The following is a 23,861-nucleotide window of genomic DNA, read 5'->3' as shown; positions in this document are numbered from 1 at the left end:
TTTTGGATCTGCCTAAAACAGCTGGTTTCAAATTGTTTCAGTAACTGGTTTAAGAGGGACACATTTAGCCAAGAAGACGAGGATAAAAATATCTGGATAGTTACCTTCATCTTTACCATCAAACCTGTTCAACACATATTTATCAAAGACATACATTTCACATACATAGTGAACAAACATCATATACGTACAAATAAGTGCAGTAAGTGCTTGCAATTGAATAATGCATGCAGTCGGGGGTTGCTAAAGACTAACTGTGATGACGTGATACATGTATCATGGCAGAAGTACAGTTATTACTCTTTTTGCTTCTACGCTGAATATTAAACGCACTATCCCCAGCTCATTAGCAATTGTTCAACTTATTTTCATACGTCATGTTTTGAAAAGGTTTCATATACACCAAATACTTTTAGGTTAATATCATAACCAGTTACCTTCGGTTTTTTAGATTTTAATTGGTGCCCATTCTCAACACATGATTTACAAAACACCAGTAATTACAGAATCAATATTCAACCCAGTTTCATCCTTTCATATTTGTTAGTAATGGGACTGCAAACTGTTCACAATTACTCATAACTGTAGCAGAAGTCGGGTCACTTCCAGTTCACAGCTTTTGATATTTTCTCCCAAATCAATAGTAAAAGATTTTTAAAATCTCAAAATCGGCAACAAGGACAACACAAGTCAATTATAATCATCATTTTTTTTTTAAAGAAACAAGAACACAGTTTTACTAACATCTATTTACTATGTCAATTCTTTCACAAAAATTGAATAATTAAAAGAAATATTTAGTGATCTAAAATCCCAATCTTTCCTTGCTTCCTTGGTCCATAATCCTCTTCTTTTCCAATGTTTATCTTCATTCTTTCTGTCTTTTCCTTTTCCTCCAGTCTTCGTAAATTTCCAAACCTTTGATCATTTACAGAATAATAGTTTTTTTTTTCACAGATACAGCACACTACATGGTCATCCTTAAAAATTGTTACAACAGAGTCTAGCTCATTTTCTCTCTATATAAAACTCTTAATAATTCTTTCTAATAATGAAATATAAGCAGGTGCTCTCTTGGCTACACGTTGTAGATATTATATACATTGACTGCAGGGAATATGACATGTATGACAGGCCTATAAGAAAGAGAAAATACACAAGTTAAGCAACATTAAAGGTGACCACCATTTTTCACCCAGGTACAGAAAAATTGAAACAAACAAAATTTTTATAAATTTAATTTTGAATGTAAAATTAATCTAGTCATTGTTTTCCAAACTCGGTTTGATTTAATGTGTCAAAACAACACAGACAATAGCCAGGAACAACAATCATTGCATCAATATAACGTGCACTGATCATATCCATACTGAAACCCAAGTATATTATATATAAAATACTGACAGGGGCAGTGACCACCATCCATGTGTTAACTCTTACACAAATGTATATAACAGATTAGAAGTAATAAAATAAATAAATAAATGATGACATATAAGACATTATTATGATACATAACTATAAATCTGACATATAAATGTATTAACATACTGGTACATCAAATTTTCATATAAAAAAAATAAGGGATAATTTTGTCTAAAAAAATAACTTTTTTTATCAGAATGCTACATATAACTTCCCTGTGAATACATTTCTGGTTTTTGTTTTTAGCCATAAGACAAAAACTGACTTTGTGTTTGTAAATCAAATTCCAACCTTTCCATTTTGGCAATTTGTGCAACTTGTTATTTGCATTTAAACATAAATATACTGAATAGGGTCCCAGTGTGGGGGTAGGGGTCCCAGGGTGGGGATAGGGGCATTTTGGGGGGAAAATATATGGCGTGGACTGAAACAAAAAAATTTTAACTTGCAGCCTCTGGTTCAAGCACACACAAACATCTTTTGCGGAGATATTTTGATGATAAAAGTTTTGGACAAGACTTGGATAACAATGATAACAAACTAAGCACATCTGAGAGAAGATTTATGTTCAAAAGCAATAAAGCTGTGAAAAAAATGTACATAAACAAGGTGCATGTTTATTAAAATATAAATGATATATTTTGTTGCCAAAGGCCAAATCACATATATGAGACTAAAAACCATTTTATTATTCTCATACTATAAAAACAGTATTGGGTGTATGATGAAAAAACTGTTTATATATGACCCCCCTCCCCCAAAAAATTCCTCCCCCATTCCCCTTACTGGGTGAGGACTCCATGAGCTTGCTCATTAAGACAAAAATGAAATTCACCAAATGAAACTGCCACTTTTCAAATCTTTGATAAAACTGCTTGGTGGCAAACTAAAATCTCAAGCATCAATCCCATTAATAGTCCTGAAATAAATCTTAATCAGTTGGGTTAAAAAGGCTGTGCTTAACAAAAGAGTTCTTTTTCAATCCTGGAACTATGAATATCACAATGTTATGCATGTTTGTGAGGGTTTGATATAAAAAGTAAAAATTGAAATGTGACAATTCTGTGCACTGAACAATTTCACTCTCATAGTTTAGCAACACCAAGAACATTTACCTGTTATCCATAGTCACTTTTAAAACAATAGGAAATAAGAAATACTGCTCAAATGTATGTAACAATTGTACTTACCCATCTTATCTTTGGGGATCTAATCAAATATTTAAATAGCATCCCATTTATAAACAATTTTTAAATCTCATCTATGGAGATTTATTTAAATATTTAAATTGCATCCCATTTTTAAAAGATCTTAAAACAATGTTTCACTTTCTTACCTCTCTTTCCACTCAGTGACGAGAACTTCTGCGATATTCCCTGTCCCTCTCTCTATCTGGCTCTCTCTCACGGTGCCTCTCATCGTAGTGACTGGTACTGCGATCTCGGCTCCTCTCCCTGTATTCTCTCTCTCTGCTTCTATGGCGACTGCGCTTATCACGGTCTCTGTCGCGATCTCGTGATCTAGATCTTGACCTGCGCTCCTTAGATGTGCTGCTGCGTTCCCTGTAACATAATTTAAAACTCTTTATTTTCAAAACTAAAATTATTAAAAGCTCCTCTAATCAGTTTGTCCTAACTAGAGGGAAATAATAAAATAGTCTAGGAGTTTAAAAATATTCATTGTGCAAAACTAAATATGATATTTTAATAGACAAACAGAACAACACAAATTGATTTCTCAGAAGTTCTAAATAATGTTTTTTTTTCAAGACTTTTTCCAAGAAGTATGTCCCTTTTCAGCCCTTATGTTCATCAATTTTCCAAGTACATTTATTAGGCACTTTTAAGTTCCAGTTAGAAAATAATAAAGTATTAGTTGGAAGATAAATATTTTGGGAGAGACAGAAGGAAGAGTCAGCTTTCATGAAATAGGAATATTTGAATAGATAAAGCTGGTGCAATTGTCAATTTTGACGAGAATTTTCCAGGCGGTACAACTATTCCGTCAGTACAATTATTTGGAACTTCAGAGGGCAGCAACAGGAAACCAATGGGGTGAAACATGAGGCAGCCTCATTACCACCTTCACTAAAAATGTTTAATTTAATATGCTTCTTGACACAAGTAATTCCTCTTTCCGTTTTTACTGCACACATTTTTAAAATCAGGATTACTGTGACTTAAAAGTTTTACTTCGTTATTACATGAAGAGAATAGGTTTCATGAAGTCTCTCAAATTTTCCTCAAAAACAAAAATATGCAGTAATCATACCCTGCTGGGGTCGATTAAACATGTTCTTCTACTTGGGATTTGAAATGCTAATCAACAGAATTAGGAATATGGATATCGCAATTCAACTTACTTGGAACCGTAGGACTTGGCCTCAATACCATGCAGCGTATCCTGAAGTGAACTGATCAGTATTTTGCACCTGTCATCGTTAGCAATCTTCGACTGTTTGATCAGGGAAATGGCAGTCACCAAGGTTTCTATAGCACTCGCATACTCTCCTGCAGAATAAAAAAACAGTGAATGACATCCAAGTACTATTCTGGCAATTAAAAATAGGAGGGAGTTGCTGCATGCCACAAAATACAATGAGCAAAAATATAAACACCCCAATTTTCATGTTACATGTAAATAAGCTGATGTTGCCTAATAATCGTACAGTAATCTGGATAACAATGAACAACAAAATTCTTTTTGGGTCATATTAAACATCAAAATTCACTGATAACCTTTTCCTTTTTTTAAGTATTGTGTGGGGCATTAAGTTTCTTGCTCAGTGTACGTGAACTGTGAACCTAAACTTTTAATCTCCGTGCAATTGACAGCGTGAAGTTAGTAAGGTAACTTGCCTGCACTAGCATCTTGCACTGCTCTGGAAATGGCACTGCTTGAAACTGTCTTGTTACGGGCGAGAATTTCTTCAAACTCCTGCTCATTAAGCTGAGGTGCCGGGGGCTCATGTCTCTGACTTGCTGGGGGTCTGAAATAGTTTTTTTTAAGGCAATGGAAGTGAGGTAACTTTATTTATATGTAAATAAGAAACATGTAATTGATGTCCTACAGCAAAAAATCAAATCAAAATTCACCTATATCTATTATCAATGTATTAAAGGGCCACTCCGTGGGATTTTCCAGCCAAAATGAATATTCCTGGGAAAAAAGCAGTTTTCTCCCACTCACAAATTATTGCTTGACCCATCCCTGCTTCTTTTTTCAGACAAGTAAATGACTGGGTGTTTTATCTCATCCTTGTGGCATGTATAATATAGACCTTGCAAGCTGGTTATGGCTTCCCAAGGAAGCTTAGAAAATAATAACTACACAAGGTGCACTTCAGGTAAACTTTATTTTAAAAGGGGTTTTATTGTCTTAAAGGTCTGAATTGGGAAATGTAAAGTTTTCCAGGACACGTGGGGGATTTTCAACATGTGGAGACAACTTTTAAAAATCATTTTGGTGGGAAAATCCCATGGAGTGGCCCTTTGACAATCAAATGCTGATGAAAAAATTATAACATTCTCACTGATATCACACAGAGCATCTTTACAATTGAAGACGGATAAAATAAACAAGTTTTATATTCAATGAACTAGCGATACTAAATACCCTTCAGTATAGCAAGTGACATCTTTACAAATAAAGGAAATTAAATACTCAAGCATATTCATAATGCAGGGGCAGATTGAGGCTGTCTTCTGGGTCTTCCAGAAGACGGTCAGATTTTTAAAGTTTACATTGATAGGTAACTATTTTTTGCTGTCGGAAAACAGTAAATGATTCATGGAGGATGGATCAAAGATAAGTTGGAAGACTGTCAGAAAAAATATCTTTGGATCTGCCCCTGTAATGAGATGCATGTCCTCAGACACTCACCTCTCTTGTGGAGAAGGCCTGAAAGCTGGCTCTGACGGTCTGTATGCGGGGTCCGAGGGGTAGGACACTGGGGGACGACCGTATGGATCATGTGGCTGGGAATGAGGGGGCTGAAACACCAGATATATACATGTGCTTACCCAATAAGGGTCTAGGAGATGATTATATATTTATAATTTTTTTGTGTGTGGGTGTGTGTTTAATAATTCAGTGACCTGGAATTGAAAAAATACATAATTTGTAGAGGTCTAGTTCCAAGTTGTTATTTCATGATGTCATTTTATGATGATGATTAAAATATTTTAAATAACAAGCAAACATCTTGGCAAAAATTTGTCCATCACTGTCAATAAGAGAACTCTGATCAAAATTCACATAAAAGGCATGTCTACCAAGCTGACCATCTGGGTTTTCTCTCTCTCTCTCTCTCTCTCTCTCTCTCTCTCTCTCACACACACACACACACACACACACTCACATACACGTTTTTCCCCTAAACAGGAGATACAAGAAATCTGCAAAATGCCATTCTCAATTAGAAAGAGACTGCAACCAGACATCAATAAAACTCACTTGCTTATCCTGTTATGACAATGAGTAATATTAATTCTTACTGTTAATAACTTGTCTGACTTTTTCACACCTTTATTACCACCGCAATCTTATGTTTTTGTATAAGAGAATTTGGATCAACATTCACATGAAAGGCATGCTGGTCATGTCTACCAAGCTATACACCTAGGTTCTCTCTCTCTCTGTCACACACACACACACCTTTTGCACCTATACATGAGATTGAAGAAATCTGCAAAATGCCATTCTCAATTAGAAAGAGACTGCATCTAGACGTCAGTAAAACTCATTTGCCTATCCTGTTATTACAAGGAGTAACGTTAGTTCTTACTATTTATAACTTATCTCACTTTTTCACACTTTTATTACCATCACAATCTTATTTTTTGTATTAGCTAGTTTGTTGTTTAACAACCTCACTCAGAATCAATTAGATTTTACCCTTAAACTTCGCAGGCGGTGACCCCCTCCGAGTGCTTTTCTAGAAATGCTAAAATTACATCCACCTGCTATGGTTTCTATAACAACAACAGCAAACATAGAGATGTTTTTCTTCACAGCTATGAACTTACTGAGTGTGAAATAAACTTTTAGAAAAGTCTGAGTTCAGTTTAAGTTCAGGAAGCAACAAGATGTCTTATACCCCATTCACACTACAGTTGCAAAAATGCGCATTTCTATAATTTGGATTTTTCGTGAGGAATCCGATTCGGTATTGTGTTCACACTCGCGAAGCGAAACCGAATCCCATGTTGAAAATTTCAGGTTTAACTTCCTGTTTTGAACATTTGCGCATGCTCCGCACAGGAAAACTCAAAATGCCAACAAAAAAATGTGACGGCAAATGTATCTCAAAAAGACATGCCAGCATTCTTGGGAAGCATAAGATGGCAAGATAAGTTTGTTTCCTCATGTTGTAGTGAGTGGTGACCTCCAAATATGTTTGGTGCAATCGCTAAAGTAATAAACAAGCGTTCATAGATACCCGCACTTATCTGCACACATGCGCAGTAAGATCTGTACAGGTGTCGATTCCGGTAAGTTATCCGGATCGTGCTTAGAAATCCACCTCGCTTGCAGGATTTTGAAAATGCGCAATACAGAAATCCTCTTGCGTTCACACTACTGCATTTATTCGAATTGTGACCTAATTCGCAACTTATCCGGATAACTGAGCGTAGTGTGAATGGGGTATTTACCTTTACTTTTGATATTGCCATCATACAAGTTTTAAAAATTACTCCTTAGGGTAACATAAGCTCTCAAATCAAGTAAAAAATAAAAAAGCATTCAGTACTTCCTAGATTGCATCACCATTAAGTGTTTCAGGGCACAGTTTTAAAACTATCAATTTCTATTTTCATTATACAATACATGCACACTTATGAGAATCATAGTTAAATTTTTGTCACATTGCTTAGCAACCCTGAAGAGCTTTTCCAACTGTTTTACAGCAACAAAATAATCACAATAACATCGAATTCTGAAATTCCTATTTATACTGTTGTTATAACAAAGGCATGCTGTAACATGTCACAACCACCTGTGAGAGAGCTATGTTTGTCATGTCAGGCAGGGAACAAAGAATAACCTACATGTGTATGTAGAGATCTCCAGGAATGGTAATGATCTTATGAATTGGCAAAAATTATTAATCTTTCAGATATATCATTTTCCCCTCATTGAAAAAATCCAAGTCATTACAGTAATTAATATCCATCTCATGAACAACAGAGTTCTTGTAATCACACAATTATACTATATTTTCAGATGTACAGAAAAATTCTAAACTGAATTTTAACCACACACAATTTCTCGCTTTTACGCACACACACACACACACACACTCTCTCTCTCTCTTTTGCACACATACACACAAAAACTTTTCTCTCTCGCACACATACACAGGTAAACTCTCTCTCTCTCTCTCACACACACACACACACAGTCTCTCCTTACCGCAGGTCCTCCCTGTGGGTGGGGCGGTGCCTGTCCTGGGGGGAAGAAGGCTGGGTTCACATGTGGTGCCGGGGGGGCTGAATGGCCTGGTGGAGGGCCCCCTTGTCCTGGTGGGGGGTGCCCTGAGTAGGGGTGTCCTGGAGGGGGTGCCCCTGGGTGTCCGGGGGGCGGAGGGCCAGCATGTGGAGGAGCATCTGAAAGGGAAAAAAAACATTATGACAGTGCTTCCCCTTACGTGTGATCACATGCATAAAGCTGTGCAAGATGTGGCAGCTTTGTGTTTCAGACTGACCTCAAAACCATTACCTAATATCACCCCTAGTACCTGTGGTTGATCATAAGCAAAAGTTTGCTAAGAAATATTCCATGAATTTGGAACAAGAATTAAAATGTGGTGAACATAACACTGTGCAAGTCTACCTTAAATTCAACTGAAATGTAACATAGGAAGACAATTGCCAATGAAATGTTACGATAGATTTATCTCCACATCCACAAGCAACGACCTTTAAGTGGACAATGCAGCTTACCACACAATATTGATAAAAAATATATAACATATGCAAGCCAAGGAATAATGCAGAAAGTTTTTGAGAAAAATTACAGTAATTTTACAGAGAAATGAAGTCATTTTAAAGCATCACAGAAAAAATGGAAATAAAATTAAGTATAACTTTTACTCCTTAAAGGTACATACGAACCGAACATTGGTGGAGCCTGGATTCCTAGTAACACATGTAAACCACTTCTACTAGATTCTTATATGACTCAAATAAATTCGACATGCCAAGGGAAAAACTGAATAGATCACTCGATGAGCCATAAAAGACCTTTAGATGGCTCCTTTCTTTAAATTTATGGTTGTAAATTTAACCTACTTTCGTGACCTACTTTCCTGCCCCATTGACATACAGCTTAGAATGCCAGCAGAAAAATCCGTTCAAACATCATTTCCGGGTAAAATTATACAATGCCTTTTGGTAATTCTCTTAGTTATACTACTTGAAACTATATGCTGGCATTTGGTTGGTTTCTGTGACAAAAAATTGACTTTGTATGCATCTTTAACATATGACTGCACAAACCCTGTGATAAGGGGTTCACAGCACTTACTCTGAGGGGGTCCCATTCTAGGGGGCATCATCCCTGGGTGTCCAGGGGGTCCCAGATGTCCAGGGGGTCCACCAGGATGTCCAGCTGGGGGTGGGTGGTGGCCAGGGGGAGGAACAGGTCCTGGGGCTGCTTGAAATGGAGCTAAAATTACAATGGAAAATATTTGTTTGAAAATACAATCAGACGAGGAAAAATGTTTTTGTCTTAAGGCATAATGAATCATATTCTTTTACTTTTTTCTATTTGAAAAAGAAAAACTGCAGAGTATAGAGTGGGCAAATACATGTACCACCTACAGCTCAATAAACTGTTTTCATTATTCAAAAGCCACATATGAGCTGTGGAGTGAAAATGTTCATATCATTGCAATAGCAAGATGATTGGCTCACCTCAAGCAGATATTTTTTTTTTTTTTTTTTTGGCAAACATTTTGTGCAAGGGAATGAAATTAAAGACAAAACCCAACATATTTTATTGCATTAATAAATGTTGATAACATGGTGAACTTTGAAAGGAATTTCATGACCACCCCTTTTAATGCATCATTCCATATAGTTGTCATGGCAACTTTACTTACACACTCAGTGACCAGTTTTCAAGAGGCTGTTAATGACAACTGTATGGAACTGATAAGATGTGCAGATTGAAAAAATGTAATGTTATTAACATCACTTTCTAGATTAGATTAACAGAAACAGATATTGATGAGGAAAACTGAATTGACATCATGAGTACAGATTAGAGCACATCTCATCAAAATAATGATAAAACAATATGTTTCAACAAACAAGATTAAATAAATAACAATGAATAATGATTGCTAAATATATTTATAAAAAATTCACAATATTTTTACTTATGAACTGTGTCACAAAAATTATTTCCTGATAATGGATAAAGGCAGTCTTAATGGGAGTATTTTGCTTGCAATGATTTACGGTCTTAGTACATACATACAGTGTGCATTGTTAGGCACAAACCAAGGCACCCACCCTTCCAAAAAGACACTTTCTAAGCTTATAAACATTCTAAAATTTAAATAACACTACCCCACTTTTAAATACTAGTTGCATAAAGGGCTAGTAACCTAGAAATTTTAGCCAAAGGCCTGCCATGTACATTGATAAGTTTCTATGACTGGGTTTCCATACCTAGATCGATCTAACAGGATTGATCCATCTCTGAGGGGTTTCTTGCTAAATTGCTTTCAGCTTAAGTGGCTTACATGTCTGGCACACCTACTGAAGCTGTTAAGCGATAATTAATTACCCCCTAGCCGCTTGTTGATTGCAATTTAGCAAGAATCCCCTCAGAATTAGATCGATCCACAGTTACTAAGATAGGATCTGGGAATTGTTCCTATCCCACAATATTTTTTTTCCTTTTCTTTGTTTCACTGTGTTGTACTACTTACGCATTTGTGGGGGAACGCCCGGCTGTGGACCCACTGGATAGGAAACTGAAATATCAACAATAGCACAACTTTGAACAATGCATTGGTGTATTATATATAAATATGCTGTTTCAACAAAGAGGGAGCTGTCTGCTGTGTGTGACATCATGCGAGGCTAGAAACCATGTAAGGATTAGCGTGAGGGGAGGCTAACATTTAAAGCAAAAAAGGGTGAAACTTTGCGTTAGGAAAATCGCGCTTTAGAAAGAAATACAAGACACACAAACTACGGTGAATATGTTCTGTTTTGAAATAGATAGTTATCTGACAAAACTTGAGTGAAAACAACCCAGGGCCCAGTTTCATCAACACTGGATAGCGCCATCCTATGAATAACACTATCCACTTGATAAAGTTGCTATCCTATCGACAGTTATCCTGATGAAAGCAGCCATTTTTAACCACTGTATAGCAACAGAACCAAAAATATTTATTAAGCATTTAGGAAACATTGCTTTATCCACAGGATAACTGTCCAGAGGATGACAATTTTATCTAATGGATAGTGTTATCCATAGGATAGTGCTATCCAGTGTTAATGAAACTGGACCCCGAAAAAAAAAATATATGAAAAAATTCTTTCAGCTTTAATTTGTTGTTGCGCCACACTGGCTAGTCTGCCATTTTGTCTGACCCCCCTCTCCTCTAAGTCTTGCGCACAACTGCTTGATATTACACGAAGTTACGAAACTTTGGATTTACTTGGATAATCCCCATTCTGTAATGATACTTTTGTAATCTAAACTGAAAAAATTCCCTTTTTTTCAAAACATACATAACGTCATCACAAAAAAGGAGTTCCAGAAAATGATGGTGGATTTTTCAAAAAGTTAACTGAGACACAGCCACAGCTGTTCTTGGATTATGAGATTGTCACCTTTTAATTTGCAGAGTAAGGGGAACCAATGAAATTGCTCCACTTGGGGCTTAATCATTCTCCATTATCTTGAAAAATAAAATATGGGCACAAATGCAGGATTATCACTACTGTCTGAATGACGAAACCTCTCCTGTAATTTCCTGCCCACACTTATTTTATAATTGCCTAACACCTTTAGTTAATGATGTTTGTGCAATTTAATAACAGATCAGTTCATGTCCCAAAAACATTTTGTAAAGAATATTCATAAACAAGCAAAACGTTCTTTCACACATCAGTTGAACTTGGTAGTCAATATTCTTTGCTTAAATTCGCATCACAAGTTCAGGTGGCTTATAACCACCTACTGAATAATATCCCCAAAATCCCTCTTCAACACAGTGAGCATAAAAAAGAAAGCAGGGCAATCTCTAGGATAGTTATCTGTATCAATCACATGATTGCGTTCAAGAATGCCTTAATTTCTGCCGACATATTAACAAAAATTTGGCAAAATATTTTCCCTCTCCTGATGCAATCAAAACCAATCAAAGGGTAAGGTTGGCACTTTTACTGACCCCAAGGTTGTGTGTAAGCAAGCTGAAAAGGACGCCTCAAGTTCCTTTCATGGCAGGTTTTTTATTAAGGAAGAGACATGCAAATCCCAAGCCCATCTGCATAACAATATGTAGCACAAAGCACTGAATTCTGCATTTTTTTCTCTCCTTTTTTAATAATTTTATAACTTACTAGAAGATGTCACTGGTTGGATTGGCCGTGCATGTTGTGGTATATAGCCAACTAAAATACAAAGTTGAATTGTAAGTCACTGACAGTGTACATAAAATATCTTCCCAATAGAGACAGAGACCTGCAACCTTTAACATTTGTTTTTCACTGGGTAAAATAACCTTCACCTTTGAGACAGGAAGGATGCTCTTGTTCGTATCAAAATTGTAAGGAATATTAAATATACCAAAATGTCTGCTTATTTGCTCACAGGTATGTCTGGCGAGGAACGTGTCCCCACTGATGACATGAAATCCCACTGGGTGCAATATAATAATTTTGTTACGGACTACTAGTGTACCCTGCGGTCAGAGAGAACTTGAAGGTGAGCTACTGAGCTCTGGAGGCTGGTAACTCAGCTTACTCCTTTTTTTTCCAAGTAAGATCTGAGCCTCCTAAGGCATGACCCAAACATCCAATGTAATCTAATTAGTTTCATAAATCAAGCCTCCAGTGGCTGGAACCTTAGGTTGTTATAAAAGTTTGCAGAAAATAATGGTCTTAGTTTCTGGATCACAGTGGGTCAATCACAAGATACAATGAAGGCATTTACTACAATGAAGTTTGCATAATAATACACTTGATGAAAAATGTCAGATTTCTACCTTAGTTGAGGATGGAGGCAATGTTGGTCAAACAGTAACTTGTAGCTTAGGGAATGCTATTATTTTTTTATTCCCTATTTTAGACAGACAATAAAGAAGTCCTAGACACAATTGAGTCTAAAAAAATAAATAAATAAATTGACACATAAATCAATCATGTTATATAGTGAAATGGCCTCCTGAGAATAGCAACCACCTCAGCAAAATCTTACTGACTAATGAATAAAACCAGTGACAATGATGGAGAGAATTTTGAAATGAACATCACAGCAAATATGCTTCGCTCTTATATCAGAATTTAGCCAAATGAGCCATGTAAATGTGGAAAAACTTCTTGAATTTTGTTTCTGCTTTCAAAGAAAAAAATCTGTTTTGTACGTTTCATACAGACAATCTTATAATCTATCCACTTTAAATTCACAGCTTTATCATTTATATGCAATAATCTGACACTTGTAGAACATTTCTTTAAAAAATTCTGTATGGCATATGATGCATATAGAGAGCTTATCAAAAAATAATAAAATTAAGTATTTTCCTGTAGGACTCAAGAGATTTCCTTCTATGAAATTCTCACAGGAAACTAAAGTATTAGTATTTATTTTCAAACATCTGGACTAATTAGTGATGCAGGAATTATCAGGATTCATACAGAAAAATGAAGATTAAATTCAAGGACTTTCAAGGACCTGTAGGCTCTTAATCAAGTACATTTCATGGAACTTATGAACATAAATGAGGACAGCTTCCTGTCATAGTTTCAAGAATTTTCAAGTTCATGAACTGAATCGTTTGAGGTAGAGCAATTGTCAAGCCTATGCAAACCCTAAAATATAACCTGTAGGAGAAAATAGCAGTGCTTAGGACGCATTGTCCAATCACAGAAAGGATTAGACCTCTACATGCTCCAATACCTACTTTTACTCTCCTCCTCCCTCTTCACACACACACACACACAGAAAAGTATAACATAAAATCAAAATATAATATTTACAGTAGATGAAGCACACCTGAAGTTAAGAAGAAAATGTAAGTACGTCAATTCCCTTATTAGGAATCTAATCGTAACTATAATGAAAAAGATATACAGGAACAAAGCACTGCCCATAAATTCCACAACCAACCAACAATGTTTAATCCCTCTACTGCAAAAGAACGATCATGAAAATCCTTGAAAACCAGTCACCCATTTAACTTCTGACCAATGTCGTTACCAGAAACTACACCTGTGTACAGTGTAAACTGAAAACCCTGCCACCACCACCATACCCCCCCCCCCCCCCCCATACCGAGTCAAAACATGCATAGTCACAGGTGATTACAAAGATCTTGGTTCTCACATCGCGAGGTTTGTACCTCCCAAACAATCTTAACATAAAAGAAGAGACTCAGGTAATTTGAGTGTCTCATCTTTGCAGCCATTAATAAAAGCCTTTTACTCAACATTTTCACCAAAATATGCAATAAACCCCAAAAGGTTTGTCTTTTTTTCCATTTTCTATTTGCAAAAGATAAAAGACTGGTCTATATCAGGCCACAATGATTTCCTGTACATTACTGACTGCAGTTAATCATAAACAATGTCAACGAGATAAAACAGTTTTAAAAGTATACATTTCTTATTCCTAACACCACAAGTATTTCACCAAATATCTTTCAAACTTTAGGCAGAATATAAAGTAAAAAAAAACCATTCAATTATTATGGTGTATTTTCAAACAGAACTAGATTCCATTTAGATAACCATATGAATGGTCCACGAGGGCTTTGTTAAGTGCATTAAGCAATCAATTTCCTCGTTAAATCGCATCCCATATTTAGCTAGCACTGATGATCAGGATATCTGGAGTGAAGGTGCAGTGCAGTAAATAATCCACTAGGTAGATCATAACACATCTCTCTGTTAAAACTTACAGCTTGTTCAAAGATACATAATACAAACTTGAAAATGTCCCAAAGTCATATTTCAAAATGTCCTATTTCTCTTTCCAATTCAAACCGTAAAAAAAATTGCCTTTTTCCTCAATATAAATTAGATATGGTACGAAAATCCCAGGTAGGATATTTTTGACACGTTACCTAGTTGTCATATGCGAACCAAGAACTTTGCAATCACCATGTGTGCTTCTTGCCTATCACTTTATTCCTACTTTGACAGAACAAGGGGGTTGAACTCCCAACATCAAAGAATGTAGAGTTCACTGTTAACCCTGACATTTTGTTTCTTTTACACACTGTACAGATATAATATTACGTGAACCAATAAAGTGCATATCTTGGCTTTCTTCATCCCATTTGTGCCCATGGATGCTGAGCTTACTATGTATCCAATTTGGCGAGCCTTTCGATGCATACTAAAATCGGCCAAATTGGCACATAAGTTAGCTCACACCTGTGCTATATTTTATAGACACATACGCAGTAACTCTGTTCACATTTCAAGTGAACTGTGTGATAAAGAGGCAAAATGTCAGGGTTAACAATGACGTCAATGTCCTTCTCCCTTGGGAGTCCACCCCTGTCACCACTTCCTCCACCCCCCCCCCCTTGGGCATCCACCCCTGTCACTACTTCCTCCACCCCCACCCCCCTTGGACATCCACCCCTGTCACCACTTCCTCCACCCCCCCCTCTTGGGCATCCACCCCTGTCACCACTTCCTCCACCCCCACCCCCCCTTGGACATCCACCCCTGTCACCACTTCCTCCACCCCCTAGGCTCACTTACCACCAGGAGGGGGAGGCTCGGGGGAGTCACAGTTAGTAGGAGCAGTGCTTATGCTATAAGGATCTGAACATAAAAAAATAAAAGGGTGCAAAACACAACTCTGAACAAAATGTACACATCAAGAAAAATAAAAAGTAAAAAATAAAAACATTAAAACCATAAAACATAAATGAAATTGCAGTATACAGGGTGAGACATAGCCAGTAGTTCAATAGTCTATGAAAACTGACTCTGTATGAAAATTACCTTTCTCGTTACTCGGTAGTCTATACAGGTATTTTAAGGACAAAATACACAACAGGTTTCTAGAATCTTGAAGATCAATTTCTGGATAGTCATAGGCATCTATGTCGCACACTGAGTAAGCTATAAAAAGCAGCGTGTTGGCAGTACATATCAACCAATGTCAAGATGAAATCTACTCCCTGAACATCCTCAATTAGAACACGATTGTTAGCATCAAGTCTGACTCTACACATTGCCTTCACAGGAGACTAGCACCACTCTGACAAGATGCTAACAAGTAACTCCAGGACATCCTTTTACACAAACAACTTTAATTTAACCATTTAGCAAGGATCATTTTGCAAAAATGTCCTAAACTTGTTTTCAGACAAACTGTCATTACATTCTCAAGAAATACAGGGTGACCCCCCCCCCCCCCCCCCCCCAAAAAAAAAAAAAAAAAAAAAAAAAAAAAAAACATAGAAAATACTCCTGAAATTGCTCTCTGTCAGGCTAGGGAGTAATTTGACATGTGGGGATGACCCTATCTTGCTGGAACCACTGTCCATCTTGATTTATCCCTCTAAATCGTCCCAGTGATGTCCAAACTTCCTCAGCACTGCCACATAGTGATTTTGGCATAGACTTATCAGCTGGAAGTGTGATGTTGAGTGGGACAGCATTCACCTGACTTGAAACCCCCTTCAGATTTTTTCTGTGGGATTTCTCAAGGATAAAGTGTACCAGAACAACCCTCAAATGATGGGTGAAATGTGGGCAGCAATCACAGCAAAAATCAGTGAAATCCTGAAGGAGGAATGTGTTTGAGAAATTGGCATTTTTTTCACGACATATGCAAGTGTGCATCCAATGCCTCAGAAGCCATTTGGAGCATATTTTTTTTAAAAAGAACATGCCTTTTATGCAAAGCAACCAAGATAACTGAAACTTTGGGGAACAATCATACACATATTGAAATATTAAATCCAGCAAATTTCTTGAAATTTGATGGACATTTGTAGGATTTAATAAAATTTGTTTTTTTTTTTTTTTTGGTCACACTGTATATGGTAAGGAGAAAAGAAGGGCAGTGAATACTATGCAAAAACTATCTAGCAATTCGGTATTACTGAATGTTCACAGAAAGGTTTTTAAGACAAATGATGTCAACTTCTTCACTTAAGATAATTTATTCTTCTTGGTGAACCAACTTTTGATGAAAAGGGGGAAGCTCTGAATTGTGATACATTAATAAGGCCCATATACAAAGTGCTTATGCACCCATGTTAAAAATGCATGGGGAGAAAAGAAGACAAATCTAGCCTGCTATTCCCCATTATAGAAGGTGAACTGTTTACTTACTAAGTTTCACCAATTTTATTTAAGCCAAATGAAAAACATCGAGTTCAACACATGAACTAGACAGCAAAATGTGAAAATATACAGGCACCAAACAGCAATAATAAATAAATAAATAAATAATCAAATACATAAAGCTAACTTTTGCAAATATAATCCAATCATGCTGATTTTCGAAAGGAACCCTTTTAAAAAAAAAATAACATAACTGCTCATTAAACTAGAGGATCAGAGAGGCGATACCGCCTCCAAATATTGTACCACCAGCTGGAGCAAGCGCATTCGTATAGACCCCCACATACACAAAATAAGGGACACAGCCACCAGTTTTGTGCTTGACAAGCTGTAAAAATGCAATCAACAAGAATTTTTAAACTATTGCAAAAAATATATATGGTACAATCAAATTTAAGTTCTTGGTAAGGTAGGTCAAGGGTCAATTTCAAGGTCACAGTAAATTGCCAGTATATGACTTCCTATTCAAGTTCAAGAGTAACTATGGACCTATCTCTGTCAAGTTTGAAGTTAAAAGAGAAAGAAATTAGCAGAGTTCAGTTCATGATAATAAGTAGGTCAAAGGTCATTTTAAAGGTCACACTTAGATTGCCAGTATAGGACTTCCTATTCAACTTCAATAGTAACTATGGACCTATCTCAGCCAGTTTTGGAGATAAAAGGGAAGCAAAATTTGCAAAATTCAGTTCATGGTGAAAAGTAGGTCAAAGGTCAATTTCAAGGTCACATTTAGATTGCCAGTATATGACTTTCTATTCAAGTTCAATAGTAACTATGGACCTATCTTTACCAGTTTTGGAGATAAAAGGGAAGCAAAATTTGCAAAGTTCAGTTTATGGTGAAAAGTACGTCAAAGGTCAATTTTAAGGTCACATTTAGATTGCCAGTATATGACTTCCTATTCAAGTTCAATTGTAACTATGGACCTATCTCAGCCAGTTTTGGAGATAAAAGGAAAGCAAAATTTGCAAAATTCAGTTCATGGTGTAAAGTAGGTCAAAGGTCAATTTTAAGGTCACATTTAGATTGCCAGTATATGACTTCCTATTCAACTTCAATAGTAACTATGGACCTATCTCTGCCAGTTTTGGAGATAAAAGGGAAGCAAATTTTGCAAAGTTCAGTTTATGGTGAAAAGTAGGTCAAAGGTCAACTTTAAGGTCACATATAGATTGCCAGTATATGACTTCCTATTCAAGTTCAATAGTAACTACGGACCTATCTCTGCCAGTTTTGGAGATAAAAGGAAAGAAAAATTTGCAAAATTCAGTTCATGGTGTAAAGTAGGTCAAAGGTCAATTTTAAGGTCACATTTAGATTGCCAGTATATGACTTCCTATTCAAGTTCAATAGTAACTTCGGACCTATCTCTGCCAGTTTTGGAGATAAAAGGAAAGCAAAATTTGCAAAATTCAGTTCATGGTGAAAAGTAGGTCAAAGGTCAATTTTAATGTCACATATAGATTGCCAGTATATGACTTCCTATTCAAGTTCAATAGTAACTACGGACCTATCTCTGCCAGTTTTGGAGATAAAAGGAAAGAAAAATTTGCAAAATTCAGTTCATGGTGTAAAGTAGGTCAAAGGTCAATTTTAAGGTCACATTTAGATTGCCAGTATATGACTTCCTTTTCAAGTTCAATAGTAACTATGGACCTATCTCTGCCAGTTTTGGAGATAAAAGGGACTAGATGTTATAATTTTGGAATTACCATAATGTGCCTTAAATTTCATACAGAAAAAATTAATTAAAATAAAGAAAATGTCATTTTGGTCAAAATTCTTGAAATAGGAGGTGCTCTGAAGTTTCAGAAGTTCAAATTTGATGAAATAATGTCATTTTTGAACACAAGTTGTCTGCTTTGCCAAGCCTTATGTTTTATTTTTCCAGAGTTCAAAATTTATTATCCATTACCGTACTGCACATTTTGCTTTTACCACCAATATGTACTTTTTGATAGAGCGTAACTCGAAAACCGTATGGAATACAAAAAAACCGAGACCACCTCCAGTGTTGGGCTTTACATGCTCTACAAAATGCAAAAAAGAATGGGTCTCTAGCATTAACGGTTCCCGAATTAGAAACAGTTTTCAGTTTCGGTATCTTATGGCCGCTACTCCCGTGAAAATGCACCGATTGACCCCAAATTCATGGAGATGAAAGATGACCTGAAGGGTAACACTTTCCAATAATATTATTGGTTAAGTCTGTGTGGTGTCTGAATAACAGGGCAAAAAAAATTTTTTTTCGTAAAAAATTTCATTTTTTTGAAAATTTTGGCCCATTTGACCTTGAAGTAGAGGTCAAAGGTCAAATCCAAGGGTATATTTGAAATCTACACATATGACTTTTGGAAAGCCGTCTATAGAAATTTTTCCCATAACTCCTTCCGTAGGGTAGATAATTAGCATTTAATTTTGCCATTTTTAGACAAGGGTGCATTGCAATGAGTGCCACACCCAGACCCCAATACCGACAAAGCCCAAATTTTACGTGGAACGAGTTGAGATTATAGGTGACCTAAATCCATGAGATGGGTACAGGGGCCCTTACCGTCTAGGAGGAGAAGCGGTAACGGTAGCCGTCCGGCGGAGCCGGCGGAACGATCCGGACGGGACCGAAACCATGTGTACCGCCAGCGCTAACGCTGGTGGTACAATTAAAAACAAAATAAAAATATGGTTTGGCAGCTACAGGGATGCTTTGAAAAGTGACATTAAAGGACCAACATCGTGATAAACAGACATTCAAAGTGTCTGTCCATAAAAATTGATAGAGAACTCCTCTCTGCATATCTTTTTTTATTTTGTTCTCAAGTTTTAGACAGCAGTGAAAATGGTCACTTAGCATACCTAGTGAAACAAACAGCACATCAGATCTTCACAAGAGATTTGAAAAATTGATGCTTTGTAACTTACCAGGGGGTCTGTCCCACTCGGGCCGTGGTGGGCCAGCTCTGGGGTCTTGTGGGGTTGGGCCTCTCATTCCCCCTGGGTGGGGACCACGGGGAACCTGCAGTACACATGCATAGGTATACAAAGGGTGGTAGTTTTAAAATGTCTGATATATAGATTTGCATTTATCACTGCTATTCTGTTGTTGTTTTTTTTTTTTTTTTTGTTTTTTTTTTTATTGGAAAAAAATCCTTCAAAGATAAAAAATCATTAAATATGCAAGTAAGTCTACAATGTTTACCATTCCTGGTGGAGGCCCTTGTTGTCTATGGGGAGGTCCACCCTGCATTCCTGGGGGAGGGGGGCCCTGGGGACCAGGGGGGCCAGGGCGTGGGGGGCCTGAAAGATTTCAAATTCAACTGAACAATTTTTCTCATCCATAAGTGGTCTTTCCACTTGTTGCAGAATATAACTATATTTCTTTTTCACACAGTAAAATAAATATTTAACAAATACAATAACAATGTAACATTTTCAATGTATACAATTAACAGAAATTAATGTATGGAAATCAATAATCTTGTGCAACAAAATCTAGATTTATTGACTGGGTTATTCCTAATTATTACTTCCAAAAGCTTACACATCACATTCTCTTCACTGCTATTATCTCCCAGTCATCTTTCTTCTGTATAGAAGACACCTGTTGTTCACAAAGGAAACTTACCTCCAAAATGTGGTGGTGGTGGTCCTCCTGGAGCTCCAGGGGGTGGTCCCTGGGGACCTGGGGGTCCTGCTGGCCTCTGCCCCCTGGGTGGGTAGGGGTTGCCACGCCCGCGCCCACCACCTCCCTGGGGGTGATTCCTGCCTGGAGGACCTCGGTTATCCTGGTAACCTAGACATTACAAATTTCATAGTCTTCAGTTCTAATCAAGTTACCATGCTTTATTAGGCCATGATTCTTAAGAAGTGATTCCTGAGGAATAAACGCAAACATTTTTCCTGAAGTGAACAGACATGATTTTGGTTTGTTAAAAAAATAAGAAACTGAGTGACAGGGGGTGTGAGAGCAGCTTAATGCAGAACAACGCTGAGAAAAAATCAAATTTCAATATAAATGGAAATAAAAAAATGGTACAAGTGTAGCACCTTGTCAAATATGCACACCAATCTACTATCCCAGTCCCAGTCTGACTCTGTCCACTTACCTCTGTCCCTATCTCTGTCTCGATCTCGGTCTCTGTTGTCATTTCTGTCTCTGTCCCTGTCTCTGTCCTGGCTAGGAGAAGCATCTGGTTTCCGCGACTGGTTCTCAAACTGAGACAGGTTGTGTTTATTGCAGTGGGTCACCACGGGGGCCTGGCCGTGGAGGTCCTTCCTGGGGAGCTTCTCCATTACTATACGTGAAGATGAGTCGGACCCAAAAGTTACCACAGCAAACCTGAGGAATGAAATGGCAGGCTTATACACAGATTGTACACGCAATCACATAGAAAGTTCACTCAGTGAAAATCAGAGGAATTTTTTTAAATATTGAGTCACTACTTATAACATTTTCAGCTGCAATATATAAAACAAACAATCAGTGAAACAAATAACATTTCGGTCTTAATGTTCCAAGTTAAGATGAAGAAACATACATACCCTTTAGACTGTCCATTAGCTCTGTTTTCATAAAATTTAATTTCCAGGAGGTCTGTGATTCCTAAACTTGTGATACAATCAGTCAGATCTTGATCTGTGGTCCACTGCAAATGAAGAAGCAAACATAGATATAGATAATTACTTATGTGATTTTTTATTTAGGTAACACTTAGCAAAAATGGTCATTTAAGGGGAATCCTACTCTTAACTGTATCATCTCCGCACCGAGAATGAAGTCTTAATTAGAATTGTTCAATAATGTACCCTAAACTGTTCACTGTTGAAAGAGAGAACTCTCTGTATTCTCTTACCCAGGTCATATTGCCCACATAAAGTGACACTCTTTTCCCTGTGTAAGCTGTTGTCCCTGCAGGCACACGAGGTTTGGTCTCTTGGCCATCTGACTGAGGGTGGTGCTGCTGTACGAAAAAAAAAAGTTTATTAAACATTAGTGATACTGTACCAACAGTGATTTTCTACCAACAGAAAGATTTAAGTGCATTCAAGTTCAGTGCCAACTATGGGTGAATTTCCTCTAGTTCAAGGGTGATGCTGCAGTAAAAAAGTTTTAAAAAATACTTAAAAGTTGAAGTTTTTGACAGTTTCCACTTTATTCAAACAGAACTGCAGCGTCATAAGGTATATTGTACAAAAAGTACTTTGCTTTCGATATTGTATTAAGTTGGTTTCTAAAACCCCCTGTAGTCATGCTCACCTCTTCTGTGGAATGATCCTGTGAGGTTGAATGTGATGTTATGACATCATCATAGAGGTCGACTCCGCCACCATTGAAGTCGGCATCCTAAACAGAAAATTAAAACAATACATTTCTACTTCTTAAATTTATTCCCTTGGGGAGTCTCACTAGATTACTGTCAGCTTAGCCGGCTTAAATGTCTGTCCCGCCTACTGAAAGCTGTAAGGGGTTAATTAACTTCTGTGCGTGCTCGGCTGATAGCAATTTAGAGTGAACCCCTAGGGAGTTAGGTCGATCCAGATAGATCGATCTAAATCTGTGGGAATGCAGTAAGCTGAGCTGACAATACACGAAATGAGACGAGATCCAAAATAATGGCTTCTCCGGACTCTTTCCGTCGGGTTACTACACTGCACTGCAAATTTAACACTTGCACAGACATATAACAGCAATATTTACAATGACCTATCAAATACATATATATCATCACACATACGGTTTCAATTTCAATAAAATCACTTTGTTTTCACAATATAAAATCAGAGACATCCCTCATTCGGAGGGTGATAACAATGCCATTGCACGTTTTATGCAATACTTTGATAAATGGTTTTCCCAACCTAATGCTTTAGAAAGTAAATGACTTATGCATCAAAGTGTGAAAAGATTATGCAAAATGTTTACTTGATGGAAATCATCCTCTAAATTATCTGCATACAAATCGATGTCCACGCCGTCCGCCATTGTGTCGGTCTACCTCATGCCTTGTCCTTTAAGTATAGAACAGCAGTCTCAGTTTATTCGGGGTAAATACGTGCACATTGCACAGTATATTGAAGGTTGGTATATAACATAATGTTCAATAGTATAAATATCACACTTCTTGTGTGCTCTGTATACAATTTTGGATGAAATAATAATTTTGTAAAGAATGAGGTAAAATTGCCACCTGGTGTGAGAAATAAGATTGTGGTCAAGACAAGCCTATTCCTAAGTGTACGTCAAATATTACTTTGTTTTTGTTATAAGCTTGTGGTGCGAGGTCTTTGCTACTGTCTATCTCTTTTTCTTTCCACGTCTCAGACAAACACAGAATATCTGAACCAGGCTTCGCCTTGACTATCTTTTTCTCTGTACCCAAACATAAGGGTGATTTGATTTTCGGGTAAAATTTTCGTTCCCTGTCTTTTTTTTCTGTCATGGTTTACCTTCCCTATCCTTTTTTAAAATGTAAAAGTACTATTCGAAAAAGACACCTTTTCAGACCAGTGAAATGTGATACCTTATCCCTTTGACAAATTTCAGAAATAAAATTGTTTTTTAAAAGTAATAAGCGCATTAATATTTTAATTTCAAACGAGGGAATGAAAGCAAACAATACTAACGTCAGAGTGACCATGCAATGTTATGAGAAGATTAATAGCATGATTTAAGCCCTTCAATTGATTCTTAAGATTGTGCGTACGCATTGATATTCAGGTGATATTCAGTGATTTTTCCTTCCATTAAAAATGCAACATGAAGGTTTATCGATCCATATATCCTGTCCAAAAATGATGTTTCTTGTCAAAAGGGTGGACTTACACTCCATTCTCATAGATTAGATCGACCTACATTGGATCGACCTAACTCCCTGGGGG

General features: G+C 36.9%; 1 protein-coding gene across 3 annotated transcripts; it reads right to left on the bottom strand.

Annotated features, from left to right (window-relative positions):
- Positions 1–734: 734 nt before the first annotated feature.
- LOC106154731 (cleavage and polyadenylation specificity factor subunit 6) lies at positions 735–23,074 on the bottom strand. 3 transcript variants are annotated; one of them, XM_087015653.1, is made up of 17 exons: positions 22,906–23,074; positions 22,240–22,326; positions 21,836–21,943; positions 21,525–21,628; positions 21,089–21,321; positions 20,608–20,775; positions 20,182–20,279; positions 19,905–19,998; positions 12,015–12,065; positions 10,367–10,411; positions 8,953–9,093; positions 7,840–8,033; positions 5,308–5,417; positions 4,284–4,414; positions 3,788–3,935; positions 2,762–2,987; positions 735–1,136 (listed from the first exon to the last, which is right to left on the bottom strand). In XM_087015653.1, the coding sequence occupies exons 1-16, from the start codon at positions 22,963–22,965 to the stop codon at positions 2,774–2,776; spliced, it is 1,986 nt and encodes a 661-aa protein (XP_086871779.1). In that variant the 5' UTR covers positions 22,966–23,074; the 3' UTR covers positions 735–1,136; positions 2,762–2,773. The 3 variants fall into 3 exon arrangements, with proteins under 3 accessions (XP_086871779.1, XP_086871786.1, XP_086871791.1); XM_087015660.1 differs by having other exon boundaries at positions 21,836–21,940; XM_087015665.1 differs by lacking the exon at positions 12,015–12,065.
- Positions 23,075–23,861: the final 787 nt, after the last annotated feature.

Source organism: Lingula anatina, chromosome 1 (assembly GCF_051362555.1).
Source record: "Lingula anatina isolate TDL-2025a chromosome 1, LinAna3.0, whole genome shotgun sequence".
NCBI classification, from domain to species: domain Eukaryota; kingdom Metazoa; phylum Brachiopoda; class Lingulata; order Lingulida; family Lingulidae; genus Lingula; species Lingula anatina.
The sequence above is the reverse complement of the archived record's forward strand: the minus strand, read 5'-3'. Positions and strand labels throughout refer to the sequence as shown.

Bases quoted from the DNA above. Each gene is read 5' to 3' on its own strand.
- LOC106154731 (XM_087015653.1), bottom strand. From the start codon at position 22,965: ATGGCGGACGGCGTGGACATCGATTTGTATGCAGATAATTTAGAGGAT. The intron at 20,280-20,607 runs GTAAGTTTCCTT...GAAATCTTTCAG, and splicing joins ACCACCACCACATTTTGGAG to GCCCCCCACGCCCTGGCCCC. The intron at 9,094-10,366 runs GTAAGTAGTACA...TTGTAATTTTAG, and splicing joins GGGCGTTCCCCCACAAATGC to CTCCATTTCAAGCAGCCCCA.